At 44.7% G+C, this 26,930-nt stretch overlaps 1 protein-coding gene across 1 annotated transcript in view; it reads left to right on the top strand.

The window, feature by feature from the left end:
- The window catches only part of FBP2 (fructose-bisphosphatase 2), a 39,573-nt gene that overhangs the window by 753 nt on the left and 11,890 nt on the right, over window positions 1-26,930 (top strand). The window contains exons 2-5 of the mRNA XM_032164579.1: window positions 4,729-4,891; window positions 7,689-7,781; window positions 20,317-20,457; window positions 24,530-24,667. Of these exons, the coding sequence (XP_032020470.1) occupies window positions 4,729-4,891; window positions 7,689-7,781; window positions 20,317-20,457; window positions 24,530-24,667 (535 nt within the window). The remainder of the gene's footprint in view (window positions 1-4,728; window positions 4,892-7,688; window positions 7,782-20,316; window positions 20,458-24,529; window positions 24,668-26,930) is intronic.

The raw sequence follows: 26,930 nt of genomic DNA, 5'->3' as shown, positions 1-26,930 counted from the left end.
AGTGTTTTGCTGGCTACGTGTTTTATTTCTTCTCTGTGACTCTTTCTTTATCTTCACCTCCACTTGGTGTGCAGGAAGCTGGGAGCTGCTAGTCCTGGGAGGGGAGTGCAGAGGTTTCTTCCACGGGGTTCTCTTTGGTGCTTTATCCAAGCACGGATGAGGCCAAGTTCACATTACACTGCTGATGGTCACAGCCCAGTGTCCCATTTAAGTCTGTAATAAAAAGAACCCGGTGGCCAGGCACGGTGGCTCATGCCTGTAATCCTGGCACTTTGGGAGGCCAAGGCGGGTGGATCATGAGTTCAAGAGATCAAGACCATCCTGGCCAACATGGTGAAACCCTGTCTCTACTAAAAATACAAAAGTTAGCTGGGTGTGGTGGCAGTCACCTGTAGTCCCAGCTACTTGGGAGGCTGAGGCAGGAGCATCGCTTGAACCTGGGAGATGGAGGTTGCAGTGAGTCGAGATCGTACCACTGCACTCCAGCCTGGGTGACAGGACAAGATTCCATCTCAAAACATACAAACAAACAAACAAACAAAACCCCAGCTTTCTTTGGGCTTCCCTTATAGTAATTCCAGGGGAGGTCCTCTCAGGAGCTGAAGGAACACATATTTTGAGGATGAAAGAGACTCAAAATGAGGAGCTAACAAAGTCCAATCATTTAAAATATTTACTCTGAACAATTAAGTGCTTTTAACACAAAAAGTGATAGCATTAGATTACAAGATGTAATTATCATTTGATCACCACAGACTGTATTTATTTAGGAGTGGTGACCCAGTAGCAGGACTCAGGTTAACGGTGCATTATCCTTGCTTTTTTCCTGTGTGTGGATGCTTCAGCTCTGTTTTTACCTCATTTGGCAATAACAGCTATGCTTTGCATTTAATTGCCTTCCACTATGTAAGGGCAGCCGGTACCCTGTCCTGCTCCTGCGGGTGACAGCTCTGCTGAGTGACGGTAGACAGGGACTTTGCCTCTCCCTGTGTGGACCCTGCTATCCTCGCGTGGTTGCCTGAGCCCATCTCAGGGTAATTAACCCACATAAATCGGGCTCCCCTCTGTGCAGGGCTCTTGGTTAGGCAGTGGCTGCCGTGGTAGGGGTCTTGCTTATCTGCTGCAAAACTTGACTTTATGGCGGTCGAGGAAGGAGACAAAGTGGCCCTAGGAAACGGATAATTGAGGTGCTTATTAATTTGGCATCTCCTACCGTGTAATGATGGGCAGTGATTTACTCTCGCCAGGACCTTAGATTCCCTTTGTGAAATGGAGAGGATACGAGCACCCCTAACTCTTAGGGTTGTTGCAGAGTTAGCAAGCGCATGTGATGACGACTTCAACTGTGCCGGCCCCGTAATACACGCACAGTGCCTGTCACTACCGCGATTCCAAGCCCAGACCAGATTTGCCTGTGCCTGCGCCGTCAATGACCACTAGGTGGCAGGCGCAGCCAGTGGAAGCCTCTGGGCGGCTGAGGCAGGGTCCTGGGGCCACCAAGGGCCCCATATCCCAGCCGGAACCCCATATTCTGCCAACTCAGACAGCATCTTTCCCTGGCCCCTGTGTAACAGACACCCAGGGAGGCAGCAGGGGAAGCCCAGTGGCTAGAAATTCTTTCTTTCTAAGAAGATACTTGGATTATTTTTAAAAAGACCTGGCATTGTTTCCCAGGAAGGGAAAAGGTGGTGTTCCATCCTGCAGCAGCCAGGCTATGTGTGGCCTGTCTCACACTCCCACCACCGCCCAGGCAGGGGACCGCAAGCCCCTGGCTCCTTTTGGGGAGATATTTCTAGCACGGGCTCCGTGAATGCAATTTAAAAGTTTTGAGAGTCTCCTTTCCCCCTTCTCTTTCCTCTTCTCCTTATGGTGGGAACAAGAGAGGCCGCAGTGCTTGCCCGGAGCCTCTCCTTTGCTTTCTCATGGCTGTGGGGGAACATTCCTTTAGAGACTGTCAGTGAGCTTTAGTGCCAGTCAAAACTCTGCAAGATACTGTCCTACGGGCTAGAGAGCCCCTTTCACCCATCATCTCAGGTGAAGCTATTGCCAGGAACTCACATCTCCTGGTGAGTTTCCATTCTTTCCGGGAGGAGGGGTGCTGCCCAGTACCTGGAGGGAGGGTGCAGGGGGTCGGCTGAGGGGTGGGGTTAGACGGATGAGGGGGGATTTGCAAAGCGCAGGACAGAGCCTGTTTCTCAGCTCTGCCCACCGCAGGCCTGGGCCCGCTGTTCATTCTCCAGCGGCAAGTGCATCCAGATTCCATATCGAACCAGGGCCTGCGTTTGTGGTCCCCTGAAACTCAGATGCAGTCAACCTAGTTTTGTTGCTGCTGTTGCTTACTTGCTTTTGTCTTGACCAGGAGGCACAGTCTTTGGGGTGAGGCTGCTAGGACTGTTTTCCAAGACAGCTGACTGCTCACATCATGGTTCCTCAGACACCAAATGATGTGCCATGGGTGGGGGTTGGTGTTGAGGGGGTGAGGTGGGGGTGCCGTTCAGGGAAGAGGGTAGGAAATGAGTTTGCCCCCAGCTTAAGGTAGATCAGTGGTTCTCAACCCTGGCTGCTTGTTAGAACCACCTGAGATTTCCTTCCACAAATAAATAGCATTAACATCAGAAGGGAAGGGAAATTCCTTTCTTGCCATCCTTTCCTCATAACTCAGTGAACAGACATGGAGCATGCGCTGTGTGTCTGGGCACTGCAGAAACAGACAGAAGGACGGATCCTGCCCTCTGCAAGCAGGCCATGCAGCAGGAAGCCGGTCCGTGAGTGTGGTGAGCACTGAGGAGGGATGATGATGGGGTGTTTCTGGTGTGTGGGGCCCACTTGAGAGGACCAGGGAGGCGTCCCAGAGAGGAAAAGGAGGAAGAGCAGGAAGAAAGCTGGGCAGAGAGCACTGCTGTGGTGGGAACACCATTAGTGAAGGCGAGAAGGACCAGAGCCCCTTGCTGGGTGTTGGCCCAGGGACATCTGCTGCTGTTGGAACGTGAGAGGGTGGCAGGGTGACTGAGCCTTGCTGTAGTGGTGCAGGGTGGACACATGAAGGATATGACTTCCCTCAGAATGGAAAAAAAATTCCTGCCATTGTGGAGCTCACAGACAATAAACAGGAGCTAGATGGTGGTCAGGGCAGAGGAGAAAATGCATCGAGTAAGATGTTGGGGACCAGGGCATGCTGCTCCAAACAGATGGCCAGAGAAGGCACCACTGAGAGATGATCCTTGAGCCAAAGCTTGACTGGGGTGGCCGCCACATGGCTCTTGAGGAAGAGTGTCCCAGGTGGGGCAGCAAGGCCTGTGGGCAGTCCGTCACAAGGCAGGTGTGTGCCTTGGAGGTTTCAGAGGCTGGGGCTGGCCCTGTGAAGACAAGAGAGACAGGCAGCCATACCAACCCGGGCACAGAGATTCCACGGTGGTGCCTGACACCCACTTGAGGACTTGGATTTTGCCTCTGGGTAAGACTGGAGGGCACTTTAGGAGGACCCCTCCTGCTGCTGTGTTGAGAACCCCCTGAAGGGGCGAGGATGGAAGTGGGGAGACCTTTGCATATGAATGCTGTAAAACCCAAAGCCTCTAGATAGAATTATTTTGAGGGTCTCACTCCATCGCTTAGGCTGGAGTGCAGTGGCGTGATCACAGCTTACTGCAACCTTCACCTCCCCAGGCTTAGATGATCCTTTCATCTCAGCCTCCCAAGTAGCTGGGAGTACAGGTGTGTGCCACCACATCCAGCTAATTTTTGTATTTTTTTTGTAAAGACAGGGTCTCACTGTGTTGCCCAGACTGGTCTTGAACTCCTGGGCTCAAGCGACCTACATGCCTCAGCCTCCCACAGTGCTGGGATTACAGGCATGAGGCCCTGGCCCTGACTGGCATAGAATTCTCATAGTAGCACTCTCTTATACCGCTTGGAATGGCAGTGAAGAAAAAAATGAAGTAAGTCTGCCCCCAAATTTCCTTCTCAGTTCAAGTAACACCAAGCTACCACAGGGCAATTTTAATTCGTTCCAGCAGGGCACTGTGTGAGGAGAATCCACAAAGACTTGAAATTCCAGGGCTTGGCCTGGCATGGTGGCTCACGCCTGTAATCCCAGCACTTTGGGAGGCCGAGGCGGGTGGATCATGAGGTCGGGAGATCAAGATCATCCTGGCTAACACGGTGAAACCCCATCTCTACTAAAAATACAGAAAAAATTAGCCGGGCATGGTGGTGAGAGCCTGTAGTCCCAGCTACTTGGGAGGCTGAGGCAGGAGAATGGCGCAAACTTGGGAGGTGGAGCTTGCAGTGAGCCGAGATCGCGCCACTGCACTCCACCCTGGGGGAGAGAGTGAGACTCCGTCTGAAAAAAAAAAAAGAAAAAGAAATTCCAGGGCTGGAGGCCACGGCCCTTTACTTTTGGAGTCCTCAGTTATGGCGATGGGTCTGATTTGATGAGCCCCCTGTCTGCTCCATCTCCCTGTGCTGAGAGTGGGTTTGTGTTTTAGTGAGACTGAATCCTGGGTCATCTCACTGGGAGGCTAAGAAAATATGACAACGACTCCAAGGTGTAAGGGAGGCAAAGCTGAGAGACATCCTGTGAGGCATAATCGCCTTCTTCTGCACGTGTGACTTGGAGACTCCAGAGACGCAGAACGAGAGGGGAGTACACTGCTGGCGTTTTAGGGTCCCAGGCTCTGCTGGAGTTAAGACCCCCTAGTGACTTCTTCATTCAGCCTTTTGTCTTCTCAGGTATGGAATCGCAGGAAGCGTGAACGTGACGGGAGATGAGGTGAAGAAACTGGACGTGCTATCCAATTCCCTGGTGATCAACATGCTCCAATCCTCCTACAGCACCTGCGTCCTGGTCTCAGAAGAGAATAGGGACGCCATCATCACCGCCAAGGAGAAGAGGGTGCGTCCTGGGGCTGCGGTGCCGGCGCTCGCAGTAGATGATGATACTGAGCTGGAAATAAGCTGCCTTGCTTTTCTTTAATTCCCCAGATTTTCCTCTATTTCTTAACATTTGTTTTCTGGAAACAAACGGTTGCATACTTCTCTAGTTGGAAATCTTGTGCCGTCTAGAGAAAGAAGACTCCACAGTAGGACAGTGATTCATTAAGGAAATAGTTCAGAGTGATGTAGGAACCGCCTCAGTGGGCTCTTGTTCGTGGCTGTTCACTTAATCAGTAACAAGAGCCAAATTTTTGGGGGCTTAACCTTGTGGAGTCCAGGGAAGAGCTGTACTGTACAGCCTCTCACTGCCCCCGCCTTCTCATCTCCACCCCCGCCCCTAGCCCGCACTTTGCGAGGGGTTACAGTTTCAGCAGAGATTTCTTTGTGCCTGACGAGCTGTCAGACTGGTCCAGAAACAAAACCACAAGCCTCCTCTGCTCTTGCCTCGTAGGATGGTGAAGTCGGTGAAGGCGGTGAAGGCAGGCACGGCTGGGGAGGGTCTGCATTCACTATGGGTTCACACATAGCTTATTATACAGAGAGGTTTGCTGATGGCAAAAAGTTTCAACCAATGTTCAGCTGCAATACGGTCAATAGACAAGAGGCCATTTCTTTGTGATTAGCTGGAGGAATGGAAAAGAAGTTAAAGTAAAGGCAAATTTATTTAACCTCTGCTCTATGCAAGGTACTGCACAAGGCACTTTTGCCCTCGTCTCACATAATTTTAGCTACATCACACCTATTACTTCCAACTTTCAGTTTCAGTTGATATGACCCTTGTTTCTCTCTCCAGTCTGATCTACCATTATCTTTTCTGATTGGCCTGAGCCACATAGGTCTTCATGTCAGTTCCTTTATTTATTTATTTATTTATTTTGAGATGGAGTCTTGCTCTGTTGCCCGGCTGGACAGGCTGGAGTGCAATGGCACGATCTCAGCTCACTGTAACCTCTGCCTCCCGGGTTCAAGCAATTCTCCCGCCTCAGCGTCCTGAGTAGCTGGGATTACAGGCATGCACCACCACGCCCGGCTAATTTTGTATTTTTAATAGAGACGGGGTTTCGCCATGTTGGCCAGGCTGGTCTTGAACTCTGACCTCAGGTGATCCACCCGCCTCAGGCTCCCAAAGTGTTGGGATTACAAGTGTGAGCCACCACGCCTGGCCCGTGGCAGCTCTTGAATACTCCAAACCTGCTGATCTCTCTGCCAAAAATTCTCTCCTCTAGGATGGGCGCAATGGCTCACGCCTGCAATCCCGGCGCTTTGGAGGCTGAGGTGGGAAGATTGCTTGAGCTCAGGAGTTTGAGACCAGCCTAGGCAAAATAAAGATACAAAAGATAAAAATTTAGCTTGGCATGGTGGTGTGCACCTGTAGTCCCAGCTAGTTGGGAGGCTAAGGTGGGAGGATTGCTTGAGCCCAGGATCTCTAGGCTGCAGCAAGCTGTGACCACACCACTGCACTCCATCCTGGGCAACAGAATGAGACTCTGTCAAAAAAACAAAACAAAACAAAAACAAGAAAACAAAAAAACAATTTTGCTCTCTAGGTCTCTGTGTGTTTCTTCATTCCTTAATTCTAGTCAGGCCTGTCATCAAATGTGACACCCCTCATGGCTCTCCAGCCCCCAGCCTACGTGGGTTTTCCTTAGGGCATGTGCCACAGCCTGCTTGCGTGTGTGCTGACCTGTGTGATCTCTGTCTGTTCTCCCACTGGAATGTCAGTGCCAGGAAATCCAGCCTTGCTGCTGGGATCGCCGCCCCCCCCGGAAAAAAACCCCAGGGCCTTGAACAGTTCCCAGCATAAGCTGGAAGCTCAACATGTATCTGCTGAATGCATGCATGCATGAACGAATGGGCTAAATTGGATTATTTTTTAAAAATTGGATTATTATAGAGATGTTAGGGAATTTCCAAGTTTACAAATTATCTAACTTTTCTTTTCTACTCTGGCTGAGCAAGGAAAAAAAAAACAGAAACAAAGCTCAAATGAAGCTAGGCCAATATTCACTGGAAAGTCAGGGAAAACTAAATCAAGTGGACCCTCATTTCTCTTGAAGTTGCATTACCCGTGTTTAATTGGCCTGGGGATTCCGGTCCCCATCACTAAGGGTGTCTCGTGACCTTGCACACAGGGGGCTATAAAAAGGACCTGGGGGCCGGGCGCAGTGGCTCACGCTTGTAATCCCAGCACTTTGGGAGGCCGAGGCGGGTGGATCACGAGGTCAGGAGATCGAGACCACGGTGAGACCCCGTCTCTACTAAAAATACAAAAAATTAGCCGGGCGTGGTGGCGGGCGCCTGTAGTCCCAGCTACTCGGAGAGGCTGAGGCAGGAGAATGGGGTGAACCCGGGAGGCGGAGCTTGCAATGAGCCGAGATTGCGCCACTGCACTCCAGCCTGGGCGACAGAGCGAGACTCCGTCTCAAAAAAAAAGGACCTGGGGCTTCCCTTGATGGCTGGAGCTGCCTGTGACAGCAGAGTGGGTGGGTGTGGGGGACATTGGTCTCTCAAGACACACCCACTTTATCTTCTGGTCTTCGCATCAGACAGGCGAGATGGATACAAAACCCAGAGGAGTATTTGTGTATAAGCTGGCACCCTGCCCTCCGTAAGTCATGGTGTTTTTTGATAAGGATATGCCATGGTTCTCAATCTCTTTTCGATGTGGTGTACTCTGCCATGCACAGCCTTGACATAGAGCAATTGTGCTAATGGGAAGATGTGCTGACCAGTTGGTGCTTTCCTCTCTGATTTAGGGGAAATACGTGGTCTGTTTTGACCCACTGGATGGATCTTCCAATATTGACTGCCTGGCCTCCATCGGAACCATCTTTGCCATCTACAGAAAGGTAAGTAGACAGGCTGACATTTTACACCTCTTTCCTGTGGTGGTCTCTGGAAGGTTCCTGGGCTGAGAGCCGTGTGTTTGGAGTCCTACCCTCTGTCTTCCCACTAACGAGAAAAGCCACTGTAGGCAAACCACCAACTTCTCTCTCCCTGGGGCTCCTCATTAGAAGAACTGGATTGACGATTCTCCCTCTGCCCACTTTCTGGCATTCCTGGGATGGTAACACAGAAGGACAGCTGAGATCTTGTTTTGAAAGTCTGGGTGCAACACAAATGTCAGACATGGCATTAGGTTCCAGGTGGCATTCTGAATCTCTGACATCCTCTCCCCCTCTTGCCCCATCTCTCCTGTCCCCAGCCACAGAAAGTTTTCTGCTAACGCTCTTTGGATTAGATTGAACTAATCTAACCTGGAAGGCCCACGGTGATCTCCCTATTTGAAATCCGAACCCCTGAGTACACCTGCAAAGTCTTTGTTGCTATGTAATGCTGAGTATTCACAGATCCTGGGGACTGGCGTATCTTTTGGGCCATTCTGCCTATCCTGAATTCCTAGCAACAGAGAGCTGGGTGGGTTTGTGACATCCAGCAGGACTAGAAACTTCACAATTCAGAAAACTTGTCCTTCATTCCATATAAAGTGTACAACAGCAATAAAATCCATAGCAACCTCGCCAGGTGCGGTGGCTCACGGCTGTAATCCCAGAACTTTGGGAGGCTGAGGTGGGCGGATCACTTGAGGCCAGGAGATCAAGACTAGTCTGGGAAACATGGTGAAACCCCATCTCTACTAAAAATACAAAAATTAGCCAGGGTGATGGTGCACGCCTGTAATTCCAGCTACTCAGGAGGCTGAGGCATGAGAATTGCTTGAACCCAGGAGGTGCAGTTTGCAGTGAGCTGAGATCACGCCACTGCACTCCAGCCTGGGTGACAGAGCAAGACTCTCTCTCAAACAAACAATCCATAGCAACCAAAAAGAACAATAAGCAGAGTGCCAGTTACATTGTATTTGAGAGTCTTCTATGTATTAGGAAGTTGACTAAACCGTGCTCTTACAGAGTCTTGAGATAGGGAATCTATGGCAGAAATATGAGTATTTAAGGCCTGTATAGTTTGGGTTATATTGTGAGAATAATCTGGTAGATATCTAATTCTCAGCCTTAATTCATGTACAAGTGTTGCCTTGGGCTGTAGTTAGGATATCTAAAGCCATATGATTTAAAGACATTATGGGATTAAGACATAGTAGCAGTTTGCTTTTCCGTGTCTGGTGGGGCTGAGGATATGTTTTGGGCATTATTCAGGAAGTATGTATGGCACTTAGTTTTAATTATACTTCATGGTCCCCACTGTCAATTATATCTGAGGTTCCTGTGGGGCTTGACAACAGGTTGGCGAAATATACATATTTAATAGGCTGGGCATGGTGGCTTATGCCTGTAATCTCAGCATTTTGGGAGGCCGAGGTGGGCAGATCACCTGAGGTCAGGAGTTTGAGATCAGCCTGGCCAACATGGTGAAACCCCATCTCTACTAAAAATATCAAAAATTAGCTGGGCATAGTGGCGGGCGCCTATAATCCCTGCTACTCAGGAGGCTGAGACAGGAGAATTGCTTGAACCCGGGGGGCAGAGGCTGCAGTGAGATGAGATTGCGCCATTGCACTCCAGCCTGGGCAACAAGAGTGAAACAGTGACTCAAAAAAAAAAAAAGGAGGCCAGGCAGGGTGGCTCACGCCTGTAATCCCAGCAATTTGGGAGGCTGAGGCGGGCGAATCACGAGGTCAGGAGATCAAGACCATCCTGGCTAACATGGTGAAACCCCGCCTCTACTAAAAATACAAAAAAATCAGCTGGGAGTGGTGGTGGGTGCCTGTAGTCCCAGCTACTTGGGAGGCTGAGGCAGGAGAATGGCATGAACCCAGGAGGCAGAGCTTGCAGTGAGCCAAGATCACGCCACTGCACTCCAGGCTGGGTGACAGAGCAAGACTCCGCCTAAAAAAAAAAAAAAAAATTAGCCGGGAGTGGTGGCATGTGGCTGTGGTCCCAGCTACTCGGCTGAGACATGAGAATTGCTTGAACCTGGAGGTGGAAGTTATAGTGAGTTGAGATTGCACTGCTGCACTCCAGCCTGGGCAACAGAGCAAGACTCCCTCTCAAAACAAACAAACTATATACACACACACACACACACACACACACTTAACAGATTATAGGAGGAGCTATGAATATTTATGAAGATGATCCTGACATATGTGTATTGAATAAATATGCATGTATGACCCATGTTTATTTTGGGGTGGGATGTATTCCATTTAGGCCCTGTATATCAAAAGGTCTTTCTAGGACATAAAGGCACACAGTGTGTGCTTTCGGTAAACTGGCCAGACCTAGCCCATGGTTGGTGGTCTTTTATCAGGAGAGCTACTGAAATTAGTCTCTTGTCTAATTAAAGCTGTAGTTTTGGCTGGTGCAACAAGAGGCTGGGGGTGAGTTAGTCAGCTGATCTTAAGGCCAGCGCTTGTTTGGCTGCTAGAAAAAAGAAAAACCTATGGCAGTTAGGATGTGGTTTCCTCTTCAATATAGGAGTGAGTGACTAACCCTTGCCTGGCGTGGCCTTAGGTCCCGTTTCTAATTGGGTATTTTCTTGTGACAAACAGCCTATTTTGTCAATCTTAGGGTTTTCAGTTGTGCCTAATTCCAAAAAGTGGGGGAAGGTATAGGGAGGCATGTCTGATCCCGCTTCCTGCCATGGCCTGAACTCGTTTTTCAGTTTATCTGGGGATTTCCTTCGGCCAAGAGGCAGGTCCATTCAGTCTGTTGAGAGGCTTAGGATTTTATTTTAGTTTATATTCTCCCTTTTTTGTCAAGGTATTCCAGGGGCAGTATTGATGGCCAAGCTTTTATTTTGTCCCATATGGATGCTGGGGTGGTATGGTTGCCTTCTCCAGGTCCATCATGTTCCTCGATGGGACCCCTATGGCCCGGGGACTTAGAGTCAAAACAGTGAAAGCCAGTTAAATGTTCCAGGCCAGATGGGAATGGAGGTGGGCGGGCACTCATTAACCTTAAAACCTCTTTTAAGCAATGTAAAAGCCAAAAACCCAAAGCCTAAAGGCAAGGTTCCAAAATTGACTTATGTACAAATCTATACATTGAGCTACTGTGAGCTTGGCTAGTAGCACTTAGCTGCACAAAACACAAGCATTTTGTTCAGCTGTTGAAGCCTCTCTGTGTCCGTCCTGGATTTGGAGGCTGTGAATTAATTTGATCCCATAAGACCGGCCCTTACTCTCTCAGACGCTCACTTCTTCCACGATAGTCTTTAGGCCTGGGGGGATTGAATAGTTTCAGTTCTGGAGGTAAAACAAAATACAAAGAATTAGTAATGTTTTAAAGCATCATTAGCCTAGCCTAGTTCTGAGAATGACAGGAAAGGAGGCTTATAGGTAGTTAAGCATTTTAATTATTTGGTATTAAGGAACAGAATAAATCATATTACTTTAGATAGAGGCAAAATTAATAAATTAATCTTACTGGTTTTGACTACAAGGCTGTCCTTGTGTCTCATTAAAGCAGGCGACTTTGATTGTAACCTTTGCCTGGATCCAGGGACAAGGCTTTGGTTGCCTTGAGTTTGGTATCAGATACCGGCAGGAGCCGATGCCTTCTTTAGATGAAATATGTGCACCCAGGAGTCAAAGCCCTGTAACTTAACTGCACAAGGATTAGTTAATAGTACCTGATAAGGGCCTTTTTTAGGGACTGGAGGTAGTGATACTAGAGCCTTTGACCTGACTGGAACCTGTAAAATGATTTTAAAACCTCGTGGCGATTAATTTTTATAGCTTTGGTAAACCCCAGCAGAAAGTCAGAAACTTAATTTAGGATTCAATTTTGAAAATGTCAAAGATGTTAAAAGGCTAAAAACAATCGATTAAAACAGAACTGTAGGTCATTGTTAAACAATAGTTGCTCATTTAACCAGAGTGATAATTGAAAGATTTAAAAGGCAATCCAGGCTGGGCATGGTGGCTCACACCTGTAATCCCATCACTTTGGGAGGCTGAGGCAGGTGGATCACTTGAGGCCAGGAGTTCAAGACCAGCCTGGCCAACATGGCTAAGCACTGTCTCTGCTAAAAATACAAAAATTAGCTGGGCGTGTTGGACCAGCCACTTGGGAGGCTGAGGCATGAGAATCACTTGAACCTAGGAGGCGGCGGTTGCAGTGAGCTGAGATTGCGCCACTGCACTGCAGCCTGAGCAATAGAGTGAGATTCTGTCTCAAACAAACAAAGGCAATACAGAAGGTTATATGGATGTACAAACTTTAACTCTTTTAGATCTCAACTTTTCTAAGCAATTAAAACCTAATAAAGACAACATAGGAATTATTTTGATAAAATGTAAAATGTTGTTTCTTAAGTGAATTACCAGACAGGGAAAGAAAATCTTGCAGTGTAGCTGCTTCTCTTCAGGGGAAGCCTATTTGGATAACCTGGAAGTTAAACTGGGAGTGTATCAGGGAAATACATAATTCTCAATAACTGCATGAGAAGCTTTCTAATCATGTTGACAAATTTAGACATATCAAGGAAAGTACAGAATCAAGTAATAATGTAGGAAAACATTGCTTTTCTAGACCTTTAAGATAAAACATTTTAGTGCCAGGCCATAATAATAAAGTTGGAGGAGAAAGGTCACAAGAGTTGAGGAAAAAGCTGAATGAGAGAGTTATCCCCTCAGGCCTTCTCAAGGGGAGAAAAAGCTGAAAGCAGCAAGCCACAGCAAAGCCAAACTTCTGAGATATGATTCTGAGAAGTTTTTAAGAGAAAGAGGTTATAAAAGTAAAATTTCTTGTTATTAGGAGCAAATAAATACCTTAAGACAGACAACCTTGCTTTAAACATAGGGGGCTATTACAAATAATCCCCTTTTAATTATAGTTAATCACATGCAAAATTCTTTTATAAATTCTCCACAAACTTTAATACAATTTATACAAACCATTTATGATATGCTTAAACTTTTTGACTTGTCCTAAATTTTGTTTCTTTAGATATCAGTCATTTTATTTTTAGGACAAGAATTTACCACACAAGTTTTTTTTTTTTGAGACAGAGTCTCACTCTGTCACCCAGACTGGAGTGCAGTGGCCTGATCTCGGCTCACTGCAAGCTCCACCTCCTCGGTTCATGCCATTCTCCTGCCTCAGCCTCCCGAGTAGCTGGGACCACAGGTGCCCGCCACCACGGCCGGCTAATTTTTTGTATTTTTAGTAGAGACTGGGTTTCACCGTGTTAGCCAGGATGGTCTCTATCTCCTGACCTTGTGATCCGCCTGCCTCGGCCTTCCAAAATGCTGGGATTACAGGCCTGAGCTGCTGCGCCCGGCCTATAAAATTATTTTTACAATAAGAATACAATTTATAGAATTATATAGTCATTAGAATTTTTATTTCTACTAACTTTAAATTTTAGTGGAAATTTAGTAAGCAAGAAGTCCTGAACTGTTTGTCAGATGTTAGTATTTTATAGATGAAGTCATTTCACAATTTTAGAACCATGTTTTCCCATATTTTATTGTAAATTATTCCCATAATTTGTTATAATTTTTAAAAAATTGGAAACTACCCAGACATTCAATAAGCATTTATTATTTAATTTAAAATAATTTTAAGATTTTAAATTGCAGAAAAAATTCACTTAAAAACATATATTTCATTTATGTGTATTTAATTTTTTAATCTTTAAGTTTATCTAGATTCTTTTTGAAAACAGATATTATACAAAGTTAGTCATTATTTAAAGTTATTTCCCTGTTAACCATTTTAAAAGTCTGAACATTAGCTGAACACCTAAGTAAGAACCTCAAAGTTAAATCCATGGGCATTTTGCCAATAACTCAGAGGATTCAATTGCTTTCCTTGAACTAACAATCCTAACTTAGTCTTATTTGTCAAAAAAATTACACAAAGATTACTCTGTGTTTGGCTGGGTTATAGTCTTACAATCTTTGCGCCAAACCCTGACACTTTAAACATTTAGCAGAGACAAATATAAAATGTATTTGCTTAGACACAAATGTATGCTGATGATTCTGAAGGCATTTTTGTTTTTATTTTACTAATAATTTTTGAAGCCAGTTTTATTTATCAAAGATTCACGCGAACTTGGAAAGCATTTGAACTTAATTTATGTGTACTCATTTACTTATAAGCCAATTTGGTAGCATGCTAGACACGACACAGAACATAACTGTAACATGTACATTACATAAACATATCTAAACACGTATACATCTATACACAAACGAAGGTCTAAGAGCTTTTATCTGAGAACTCTAGTCATGAGATAGCATCACAAACTGACCTATAAAAACTGGCTCCAAGTTACTTTTCTGACAAAATTGGAAGCTGTTCACATGGCTAACTTTGTTTACCCTGATAGGTAATCCAAGGAAAGCTGGCAGCCAAAATCTGGGGTAAAGCAGTCTCTATGGCAGTTTGGGTTTTTTTCTTTTTAAATCTTTTACCCCTTTTTGCTGTTCAGTTTCAAATGAGTTTTCAATGTTTATATTCGATTTAGATCATAAATAATGAATCTTGCCTCAGCACCAGCAGTTTAATAACAGCAGATTTAAAGCAGGCAGAAAAGAGAGGAAGGTAAAGAGCTAAAGAAGGTTCTACTTAACTCCACAGTGTAGGTTAACCATTTGAACTCTGAGTTTTTCTTCTTGTAATTTGCCCATCAGTTTAAAATGTGCACAAAAATGGGCCAGAATATGTAACCAGTCCCAAAGAAGATGACAAAATCAGAGGCCATGATGTTGGAAATGGTTTTTCTCCTTCAAGGCTGAACCCCTGGACTGGACAGGAAATGAGAAAAAGAAAAGAAAGAGATGTAGAGGAGAAAGGTCAAGTTTTACAGGAAGGAAGAGGAAAGAGAAAGAAAGGAGGGGAGGCTTGTGAGCCCTTCAGCCACTGCAAGGCATGGGGTCAGTACCCTCACCACCCAGGTTTACCTCCTGCCAGGGAGATCCTCAGTGCCATGGTGTGGGATGAACCCTTCCCACCTTTGCAAGTCACCAGTCAAGGTGAAATGTTTCCAGCCAGAGGGAGCTATGGGTGCTTTTGGCCAAGAGGAATAAGGCTGTAGGTGCTCCAAGATCATCAGGAGGATGACTTGGAAGAAGTGGGGGGAGGGAGGGCTGAGTAGAGTCCCAAATATCTCACCTCAGTTTCCAATGCTCCCCCAACCCCCGCCCTGGAACAGCCTGAACCCAGCAAGGCCCCAAGGGTGCCACAAATACAAACAAATACAAATGCATGAAATGCTCAAATGGTGTCACGAGCGGCCAAGTCTAAATAGAGCAGAGTCCCAGTGACATCCCAAAAGAGGCAGAGGGTGGTCAAATGCACTCCGACTAACTCACCAAGTTCCAAAGTTTCAAAGTTCCAAAATTCCAAAGTTTGTCACTTCTCTAAAAGTCACTTTCGTTGCACCAGTGAAACATTGGAGGTATCAGGCACTGCAGCAGGAAGAGAAAGAGAGGATCCCCAAGACAAAAGCATCTAGGCAGCTGCAGGAGACTCCCTAGTGTTCCAGCCAAGGGGTCAGGTAGCCACAGCAACTGGAGCCCACAGGCAGCCCCACAGGCCCTGTCCAATAGAAACCAGACCGTGGGCTTGGGCCCCCAGAGCACACTGTATGGGCCACTAAAATTGTAATTGTATGCAGGTCCACATGCTCGCTGCCTGCAGAGTCCAGTTAACAAGAGTGAGGCCTGGTAGCTAGAAAGTGACTTTATTAACCACAACTAGTAAAGGGGAAGTGGCCAGATTCTCATCAAATCAATCACTTTGACTATTTCAGGGGAAGGGAGGGGTTTAAAAGAGGAAAACTTCATTAAGGAGGGCATGCAAGAATTGTGCTGAGTACAGTATCTCTGTGTCTTGTTTTTGTGACTATCTTTGGTGCCAGTCCACCTGGACCTCAGGCTGACATCATCTCAACAGTGGCCGAGTTGTTAATTAGCTGCATTGAAGTAATCTCTGGAATTTTGCAGCTAGGTCTCCATGCTTGGTCTGTCTGTCTCAAGATTACCTCCTGGAACTTCTAAGAAGGCACATAATAGATACTAGCATGCAGTTAGCTAAATGCACAGGGAGTATATACGGTGAGAAAGGGAGTTATTTTATAGCTAAGAGAAAAGGCTTCTGCAGTTTGCTTCAAGGCTATATCTTGAAATCCAAGAGAAGGGAAACATGTTTTAAAATATATTATGAAGTTAAGCTGCCCAGTTACGTTAGGAAGATGAAATTAAAACCACAGTGAGGCACCATTCTCCTCTTCCAGAGTGGCTAAATCTAAAAAGACTAAGCATACCAAGTGTTGGCAAAGAAACTGGAATTATTATACGTCGTTGGTGGGACTATCAAATAGTATAACTACTTTGGAAAACATTTGATAGCACCTACTAATGCTAAACAGATATTTACACACTATGGCCAAGCAATTTCACTCCTGGGACCCACACAGAAGAAAGGAATGCTGCGTCTGCCCGAAGATGGAGAAATTAGTCATAGTAGCCCCAAACCGGAAAAATTCAAATGCATATCAACATGAGAATGGAGAATAAATTGTGATATAGTCATACAACAGAAAACTACATAGCAATGAAAAAGAACAAACTACTGCTATGTGTAACAACATAGATAAAATTGCAAAGAAATAAACTTGAAAATCATAAGCCATACAAAAGAACACATGCAGTGTCATTTCATTTATATGATGTTCCAAACCAGATAAAGTTAGATTTGGTGATAAAGGTGAGAATAGAGGTTACCTTTGGCAGGAGGTGATAGTGACTGGAAGAGACTACTAGGCCTGGCTTCACTAGCCGTAGAGACCACTAGGTTGCTGGAAATGTTATATAAATGGATCTGGATGTTATGTAAAATATTCTATAAATACACATAAGTGTATATTATACATTTGTAAAAATTTATCGAGATGTACCATTAAGATTTGTATGCTCTGCTATATGCTTTATTACCTCAACAAAAAGGAAAAAAGTCCACATTTCATAATTTCTACCACCAAATACATGGAGCTCTTGCAATTTTCATTAATTTTACCAAAAAGTAGTGGTAGGAAGCACCACCTGTCTGGTGGACTTAGATATTTACTGGTGTAGAAAAAAATAAAAAGACAGCACTAAATCATTTGCAAACTACTATAAAATTTACTGAGAAAGGTGTCATGGCAATGAAGATTGTTGATATAAACTGGGTTTTTGAAATCTCAGGACCGTGTTAGACAAATACAAAAACTGAACCATTCTTTTTTTTCCATGCGTAGAAATAAATTATAGATGAGTCGATGAGTTTGGTGGAGAAGTGGGGAATATTTGTGTCATCCTGTCTTGATGTAGGAGAAATTCAGTCTAAACATAAAGACAAGAGAAGAAAACATATGGAATGTCATGAATAATTTTAATTTTAAAACTGCACTGCAAAAACAGGCACCATAAATAAAATAAGAAGGCAATGACAATCGAGGAAAATATTTGTAACATATACAAGACATTAATATCCTTTATATACAAAGAACTATTAAAATAAATAAGAAGATGAATATCCTGATAGAAAAATAAGCAAGACATGAAATAGACAACTTACAAAACAAAAATGGTCAAAATAAATATATAAAAGGTTTTACCTGACTCACAAAAAATAAAAGTTAAAACAAAAGAGATGTCATTTTGTCCACCTGTCAAATTGACAAAGTTGAAAAGACAATGCTATCTTGTGTTTACCAGGCAGAATTAAAATGAACCCTCTTATTATTGATGGTAAAGGTATAAATTGATGCACTCTTTCTGGAGGACAATTTTTCAATATATATCAAAAGATTTTTACTCAATTATTTAATTATTGGGAATTTATCTTGGGAAAATGATCAGAGAATTGTGTATTTATGCAGTAGATTGTTAATCTTAGGTTGCCTTATTTTTTAAAAGGATAAAAAGAGAATATTAGAAACAACTCCACATGCATACATGTGACAACTTAGATGAAATGAACCAATGTCTCAAAAAGTACAATACTCTAACTCACCCAACAGAAAACAGATACTTTGAATGGCTACCTACAGGGCTCAATACTATTAAGAAACTAATGTCCAAGAAAAGAACGCTCCAGGCTCAGATGGTTTACTGGAAAAACATACCAAATATTCACAGATTATTCAGTCTCTTCCAGAAAAGAGAAGAGGAAGGAACACTTCCCAATTCATTTTATGAAACCAGTGTTATCCTGATACAAAAACCAGACAAAGATTGTTCAAAAAAATACCACAGACCAATGTTCCTCATCAATAAATGCAAAAACTCTTAACAAAATATTGGCAAATAGAGTTCAACAATACATAAAACAAATTATACACCATGACTGAGTGGGGTTTATTCTGGTGATGGAAGACTGATCCAGTATTCAAAATCCGTCAGTGTAATCCACCACATCAACAGGCAAAAGAAGAAAAATCACACAATCATATCTATTGATGGAGAAAAAACATTTGAACAAATTCAACACTCATTCATTATTTAAAAAAGAAACTTGCTTAGGTAGGAGGATTGCTTGAGGCCAGGAGTTTGAGACCAGCCTGGGAAACATAGCAAGACCCCCATCTCAAAAAAGACATAGCTGGAGAGGGGGGTGGTAATGCATACCTGTAGTCCCAGCTACTCAGGAAGTTGAGACGGGAGGATGACTTGAGCTCAGGAGTTGGAGGCTGCAGTGAGCCATGACCAAGCCACTGCACTCCAGCCTGGGCAACAGAGCAAGACCCTGTCTCTGAAAAAAAAGAAAGTCTTAGAAAACAAGAAATGGAGGAGGAGCGTCCCTTAACTCTATCAAGTACATCTACAGCTAGCATTACGTTTAATGGTGAAAGAGTGAATGCTTATCCTCTAAGATCAGTAACAAGGCAAGGACGTCCTCACTTGCCACTATTACCCAACATATGTAATCCTGAAAGTCGTAGCTAGCACGATAAGGCAAGGAAGATGATGAAACACATAGAGATTGGAAAGCAGGTAGTAATGCTGTCCTTGCAGATGCCATGATGGTCTATGTAGAAAATCCCAAGGAACGTACAAACAGAAAACCAAAACACTTCCTAGAACTAGTGAGTTTAGCAAGGTCACAGGATACAAGATCAAGATACAAAATCAACTGGATTTCTATATATTAGCATTAACTAATTCATAATTATAATTACATTTTAAAATATGTGCTATTTACAATCACTCAAAAAATGAAATAGCATAAATCTAAAAAATGTGTATAGGATTCTTATGCTGAAAATCACTACATGCATGCATGTATATATGTGTGTGTGTAAACTCATGCGTATGTTGTGTGTGTGAATTAAATGCAATATCCGTGGACCGGATTGTGCTAGGTGATGGGAAAACAGACATGAACGAGATGGAGTTGGTACTTGCCACCATGTTGCTCACAGTCTAGCTGGGAGATCAGACACTAAGCCCATGAATGAAAATGTTTTGGGAGCTTCAAAGAAGCAGCTCTGAGTGCTCATGGCATCAAGGGCTGGAAGACCAGACCATGAGGTCAGAACATGGGGGCGAGAACATTCGGGTTTACAAGGCTTCTACGTACATCGCAACAATGCTATACTCCAATTCTAGGTTTCTGGAGGAGAGACTCACATTGGGCCAGTTTAAATCACAAATCTATGAATCTTTCTTGGCCCCATCAATATGTGTGCGTGTGTGTGTGTTGTGGGAGGTGGGGTAACTCAATACAAATGTAGCAGCTGAGAGCCTCCATTTTGGATAAGGGGGTGAGGAAGAATCATTTTGCACTGGTTGGATGTACCAAGGGCTAGAGAAGGACCAGAAGGAGCACCAACATTTAAGGAATCAGAGGAAGAGGTCCTGCGGGGAGGAGAAGCAAATGAGAAGGAGCATCCATAGAGTCAGAGGGAAAGCCAGAATCAGGGCTTCCGGCTGCTGGGTGAATTGTGCAGCCACTCCAGCTGCAGTAGGTTGTTAATCTCAGGTGGTTTTGCTCTCAGCGTTCTCCCTCTGAGTCATGGAGGTGATGGTGCTGTCTGCCCCAAAGGGCTGTTGAGTGTGCAGAGTAAGACACTGCATCTGCATGCTCAGCTCAGTGATCTGAGTTGTGAGTATCACGGCTTGGGAACATGGCTTATGACGAAGAGGGGCTACAGTTTTAGCATCTGGGAGTGCTTTTCTTGGCAGGCTACAGACACATGCGTTTGGAAAACAGGAAGGAAGAAGTCCAAGAATGGCCTTTGCCATGGTTGAGCTAGAACTGTTGGCAACATGGCCACTCGTTTCCTCTGGATAGATTTGAAGCAGCTTAAAATTCTAAGAACTGCCCTTCCTTCAGTGATTCGAGGAGATCTGAAGCCCAGGCCCCTGGCAAAGGGTTCTCTCCAGAGACAACAATAACACATGGCATTTCTCCCTCTCTTCCACAGACCTCAGAGGATGAGCCTTCTGAAAAGGACGCCCTGCAGTGTGGCCGCAATATTGTGGCCGCAGGTTATGCGCTGTACGGTAGTGCAACCCTGGTGGCTCTCTCCACAGGGCAAGGCGTGGACCTCTTCATGCTTGACCCGGTAGGTACAGAATATGGCATCATCTGTGCCTGGGGACTCCATGGGCCTCTGTACCTTAATGCCAGTTCTCTGGGATAATGTCCTGGTTATTCCTCATACTTGTTTTGGGGACCAGGCAGCCTGAGACCCTAGTTTGGGGAGCCAACACCATCATCAGAAACCATGAAGGGCCTCTGTCCCAGTGAGGGCACTCGGGGGTAGGAGTGTCCTGCAGAGCCAGTTGTGTCAACTCAGGCCCTGTCCTTAAGGAGCTCATTTTCCAAAAATGCGCTCAATCCCTTTGGCTTATGAGAACGCCATGATTTAAGAATCACAATGCTGCAAATTTCCAGCAGAAGCACGGGTTTATTAGAGCAGCACCATCCAGTAGAATGCTCCGTGAATTTCACTTTTAAATGCTGGGTGCCTTGCCCATCACTTGCGAAATGCTTTGCCAAGTATACTGAGGTCTTGTGAAAACTCAGCTAACGTTGACCAAAGAACAACCCAAAACCTCTTGGGTTCACTTAGACAAAAGGTAAGTATTTAAGTTTTTTATTTACAGCTGTTTATTGAGCATCTACTGTGTCCCAAAGCAGCATTCCAGACAGTGGAGATGGAGCATTGATCAAACACGCATGACGGCCCTTGTGGAGTTCACGTGTTAGTGCACATGTGTGGAGAGAGGGGTTTGCAAAATTTCAAAATGACATGGAGTTAACTCACAAAACAGAGTTTACAGTATGGAAAACCAGAAACTTTTCAAATAGAATCTTTTCACCTATATGCCCATTAGACCAAGACCCATCGCTGTGTCAGTTTGCTAATGCCTCAATTTCTCTTTATGTTCAAAGAAGCTGGCAAACCCTGAGAAATTCTACGGCTTACAAATATTACCCTCAGACAATAAAACACCCTTTCTAAAGTTGTTGTAGAATAACAGCTAAGAGTTAGATAATTCTTCATAAGTGGTAGGAATGTAAAATACCTGTCCTATGAAATTTATATCTATTAATGCATTTAAATGTCACAGTGGCCTTATGAGGTATGTCCTACTATTATTCTCATTTTCAGATGGGGAAAGTGAGGCGTAGAGAGAGTGAGTAACTTGTGCAAGGTCAAGCTAGTGACTGGTGTCAGGAGTCACGCTTCAGCAGTCTGTGTTTTAATTACTCTACCACGCTAAATTTCCAACACAACTGCTCTTGAGTACAAGCAAAATATCTCCATGAACATTCTGAGCAGTTCTAAAGGCAATGGGAGATGCTTTGACTCAGGGACCCAACTCAAGGATTCCCAGGCACAGACAGAGCCTCTGTTTTCTGCCCTCAGTCATGATAGCAGGGCCCAGTCTGGACATAGGTGGGCACCAGAGCTTGTCAACATGACAGAAGGAAGAGATGAACCATAACATCTTTCCGGATCTCTATGTATTAGCCTGAAACCCCTTTGGATCACATCAGCCTACTAAAAAGGACATTTGAGCAAAGACCCAGTGCACAAAGCTTAGTGCCTGTTCGACATCCAGCGGAGGTAGCTTGTGGCAGTTGTCACAGATAGAAATGCCATGGAAGGCGGCCAGTAGCTTATGGAGGCAGCATTCCCTGGTGGGTCAAACTGAGCCTGTGAGGTCTGTGGGTTTGCAGGGCTGGTGATTTGATTTTGTCAGAACACACATATTGTTCAGGCACAGAGAGACCACCCCCTGTTAACCAACTCTCCATTGTGGGTAAAGCTCAATGTCAAGGCATTCATTTACAAATGGGAGCTGTTGTTTCTTGTGACAAGGATCTGGTGTCTGATAATTGGTAACAGAGTGTATGAGAGCCCATATTAAAAATCAGCGGTTGTTGGTGACCACACAATCAGAACAAATGAACACATTTTCCAGGTTAATAAAATTGTGGAAACAGTATTCCCAGGGCCTGAGAGTCGCAGCCCCAGCCCCAGGAGTGGATCAACGCAAGGCGTTTTCACCTGTCCTGATGCAGAATGCGCGCCTCTGTTCAGGTGGTGAGTGAGTGCCACTGTTTAGATGACAGTTGTGCATCTCCATCCTCTTTGCTGAAAAGCAAGAACAAAATTGACCCTGGCTCAATTAAGTGAAAGGAGTTACTGCATTGATGGAAAAGCTGAGGACCCTGGCTAGGAATGGGCAGGACTAGAGGACCAGGAAGCAGGAAGCACGGCAGTGGTCTGGCAACATGGCTGGTCTGGCCTGGACACCACCCCTAGTGCTGCGCCTCTCACTCAGGTTTCAAATCCCAGGGAGGGGTATCTCATTTTCAAGCTAAGGTACATGCCTGATCTTGGCCTACAAGAGGCCCAGATATGAGTCTTCCTAGACTGGCATCCAATGAGAAGAGTTAATTCTTCAAAGCAAGTCAGGGCACTTTTCAGAAGTAGAAATCAGCGCCGGGCTGCTCCAAAGCAACAGACACCCACAGTGAGTTAAAGCTCATGAGTCAAAGACCATCACTCATGCACCTGTAATAACCTGAAGTTAGATTTAGCAGGCACTGCAGAGGAACCATGGGGTGTTGCATAAGGAGGGAGTTGAGATGGGCTTATAGCACTTAGGGTTTTGCTTGGTGATTCTAAAGAGGATTTGAGGAAGAGAGGGTCAGTCTGGATTGGATATTGTCTGGAAGTGGGTGCAATTAATCACTAGTTACCTTAATCATTTTTATCTAGGAGGCAGAGAGATTGAAGTCATTGATATAGAAGCAGTTGTCACTCATGTTAGGCAGGAAAGGATTGTTTAGTTGTTTTTGTTATTGAGTCTCCTTGGCACTGACTTGTTTCTGACATGGACAGTGTTACCTCTCGTAGCAACACCTCTGCTATGTGGAGTCATTCTGTGGCCTTGCCTCTTTATATTCTGGGAATACCTCTGATGTTCCTTGGGAACCTTCTGGACTAGCTGCCAACTGTGAGCTGTCATTTTGGAGTTTCACTCTCAAAATCTTGGACATTCATCAAAATGGACCTGGTTTCCAGGCTCTGATTTTCCTCCCAGTGACTTAGACAGACATGAGCATTTAAGGTGGTATCTGCCACAAGCTGATCACATTTTTAGTGACTGATGTCACCAGAACTAGACATAAGGGTATTTGAGAGATGCCCTGCAGGTACTGACCAAGGTGGCTACACGAGTTGTGGAGAGGGACTAGGCACACTTTTATTAATATGTCTGAGGATTCCTTTAGATTTTACCAACTTTTTCCTTATGCCGGGTGAACACAGTTTCTGATGAAAGCGGCTTCCTCTTTTCACCACATAAGAGTGGGATACCAGAAACTATGAATAGTTTCTACGATTGAATCACTAACATAAACAAAATAACTGTACCACAATTTTTTTTTTTTTTTGAAATGGAGTCTTGCTCTGTCATCCAGGCTGGAGTGCAGTGGCACGATCTTGGCTCACTGCAAGCTCCGCCTCCTGGGTTCACGCCATTCTCCTGACTCAGCCTCCCGAGTAGCTGGGACTACAGGTGCCCACCACCACGCCCGGCCAATTTTTTGTATATTTAATAGAGACGGGGTTTCACCATGTTAGCCAGGATGGTCTCGATCTCCTGATCTCGTGATCCACCCACCTTGGCCTCCCAAAGTGCTGGGATTACAGGCGTGAGCCACCATGCCCAGCCTGTACCACAAATTAATTGTTAAAATGCATCCCTCATACAACAATGTAACTTCTTCCTCTCACTGTTGATGGCCTGTCTTCCTGAAAACACTAATCTGGGGGTGAGAACTTGGGAGATACACACAGTTGGGTTCATCATAAATGAGGAGCCTCGCTGACAGTGGAAGATGCAAAGGAAAAGAAAGAAGACTATGGGCCTCTTCCTTAGAATTGTCTTCCTGCTTGCTATGTTACTGCTAGAGCTTCCTGTGTGGGCTCCATATGGTCCCTATTCTTCCCACCACTCATGAAAACACCAAAGAGCAGGCTCAGAGTGACCACAGCCAAGCCCCAGCTCTGCCAGCAGGCCCCCATCTTCTCCTGCTCTGATGTGGGGATCATGCGGTTGGCTTCTGTTTCCTGGCTTCTCTCTTCTTCCTGGCATCTCTCTTCATGTTGCTAGGCTCTTGGTGAATTTGTCCTGGTGGAAAAAGATGTCAAGATTAAGAAGAAAGGAAAGATTTACAGCCTGAATGAGGGCTATGCCAAGTATTTTGATGCAGCCACCACTGAATATGTGCAGAAAAAGAAATTCCCTGAGGTGAGTGAAGAAAGCCAGGTGGGTGGCAGACAGAATGCTGTCCCCATGGGGTCCTGTTTGGGTGGTGGCTTCAGGGGCTTTGCTGAAAGAGGTTGGTGCCACTGTTTGTGGCTGTGGTCAGTATGAAGATGATGGACTCTGCCTTTCTTCATAAGCATTCAGTATCTTATATAGCTAAAATTTACCTTCTAAAGGTAGCACTTATCTTTACATTTGAGTTTTTCCAGGATAAATTCTTTATAAAGAAGGTAGGGATCACATTTACAAAATTCAGAGCTCAGGCCAGATCCTCTCTGAAGTCATTTGTTTAATCTAAGCTCCAACCTACAGACTCACTCACTCAGTTGCATTTGCTTTTAGAATAAATAATTATATGAGAGGCCTTTAAAAAGTTCATGGAAAAATGAAATTAAAAGAGATTAGAAACATAAAATATAAACTTTATTTCTCAACATAAGCTCCATCAAGTTCAGATGCTTTTGTAAGGCTTCATACCAACCCTTTAATCCCTCTGTAATGAACTGAGGTACTGGGAATTTAATCTTAAGGCAGTCTTTTTAATGTTATTTGCTGAAGAAAAATGGGTGCCCTGCCAAGACCAGTTTGGTGGAGGAGACCCTAACCCAGCAGTGCTAGAGGAATTAAAGACACACACACAGAAATATAGAGGGGTGAAGTGGGAAATCAGGGGTCTCACAGCCTTCAGAGCTGAGAGCCCCAAACAGATTTACCCATGTATTTGTTAACAGCAAGCCAGTCATTAGCATCGTTTCTATAAATATTCGATTAACTAAAAGTATCCCTTATGGGAAAGGAAGGGATGGGTCAAATTAAAGGAATAGGTTGGGCTAGTTATCTGCAGCAGGAGCATGTCCTTAAGGCACAGATCGTTCATGCTATTGTTTGGGGCTTAAGAATGCCTTTAAGCGGTTTTCCACCCTGGGCAGGCTAGGTGTTCCTTGCCCTCATTCCCGTAAACCCACAACCTTCCAGCGTGGGCGTTAGGGCCATCATGAACATGTCACAGTGCTGCAGAGATTTTGTTTATGGCCAGTTTTGGGGCCAGTTTATGGCCAGGTTTTGGGGGGCCTGTTCCCAACAGTGCCCTTTAAAGGTTTTTTAAGATTAGGAAACAAAAAGGAATCAAAAGGAGCTAAATCAGGATTATAGTGATTTTCCATCAAAACTCTTGCAAAATTGCCATTGTTTGATGAGAAGATTAAGCAGGACCATTGATGTGGTGGAGAAGAACTCTATGGTGAACTTTCCTGGGCTTTTTCTGCTAAAACTGTGGCTTTCTCAGAACACTCTCATAATAAGCAGATGTGGGCCAAGGATGTTTTTCCCAATGTTGTAAAAATGAATGGGCATAATTAGTCAAGGACAAATTGTATCCTACACCTTCAGAGGCCCTTGCTCGCCTCCCCCAACTTACGAGCATCTATAGTTATCCCTCCCTCCTGCCCTCGCTCTCTCCCTCACTCTCATCTATCTATCTATCTATCTATCTATCTATCTATCTATCTATCATCTATCTATCATCTATCATCTATCTATCATCTATCTATCATCTATCTATCTATTATCTATCTATCTATATCTTTAACTGAGGGATTTCTCATAGCTTTTCTCTATAGAGCAAAGGTAAGTTAGAGTAGAAACACCTGTCTCTGTTATGTCAAGTCCTTCTGGGCTAAAAAACTAGGAGCTTAGGAATGTGGGTTCCATCTCCAGTTCCTGATAGTTCACTGTGTGTCTGCTGAAAGATTCTTTCTGTATTTAAATGTTTTGATTTTATGACTTAGTGTTTTCCCCAAATATAAAAATTGTGTTCCTGTGTAACACATCACGTAAAGACAACAAAAAATATAAGAAAATGTAAACAAAATTCATGTGTAAGATACTCCACCCTCAAAAACCCCACTGTGAACATCTTTTTTTTTTTTTTTTTTGAGATGGAGTCTTGCTCTGTCTCCAGGCTGGAGTGTAGTGGCACGATCTCAGCTCACTGCAACCTCTGCCTCCTGGGTTCAAGTGATTCCCCTGCTTCAGCCTCTCAAATAGCTGAGATTACAGGCACGTGCCACCACATCCTGCTAATTTTTTGTATTTTAGTAGAGACGGGGTTTCACCATGTTGGCCAAGATGGTCTTGACCTCCTGACTTCGTGATCCTCCCACGTCGGCCTCCCAAAGTGCTGGGATTACAGGCGTGAGTGACTGCACCTGGCCCAACACCTTGACATTTCTCTAGGGTTTGTTTT

The sequence above is a fragment of the Hylobates moloch genome, unplaced genomic scaffold (genome assembly GCF_009828535.3).
Source record: "Hylobates moloch isolate HMO894 unplaced genomic scaffold, HMol_V3 SCAFFOLD_10, whole genome shotgun sequence".
NCBI lineage: Eukaryota > Metazoa > Chordata > Mammalia > Primates > Hylobatidae > Hylobates > Hylobates moloch.
The sequence above is the reverse complement of the archived record's forward strand: the minus strand, read 5'-3'. Positions and strand labels throughout refer to the sequence as shown.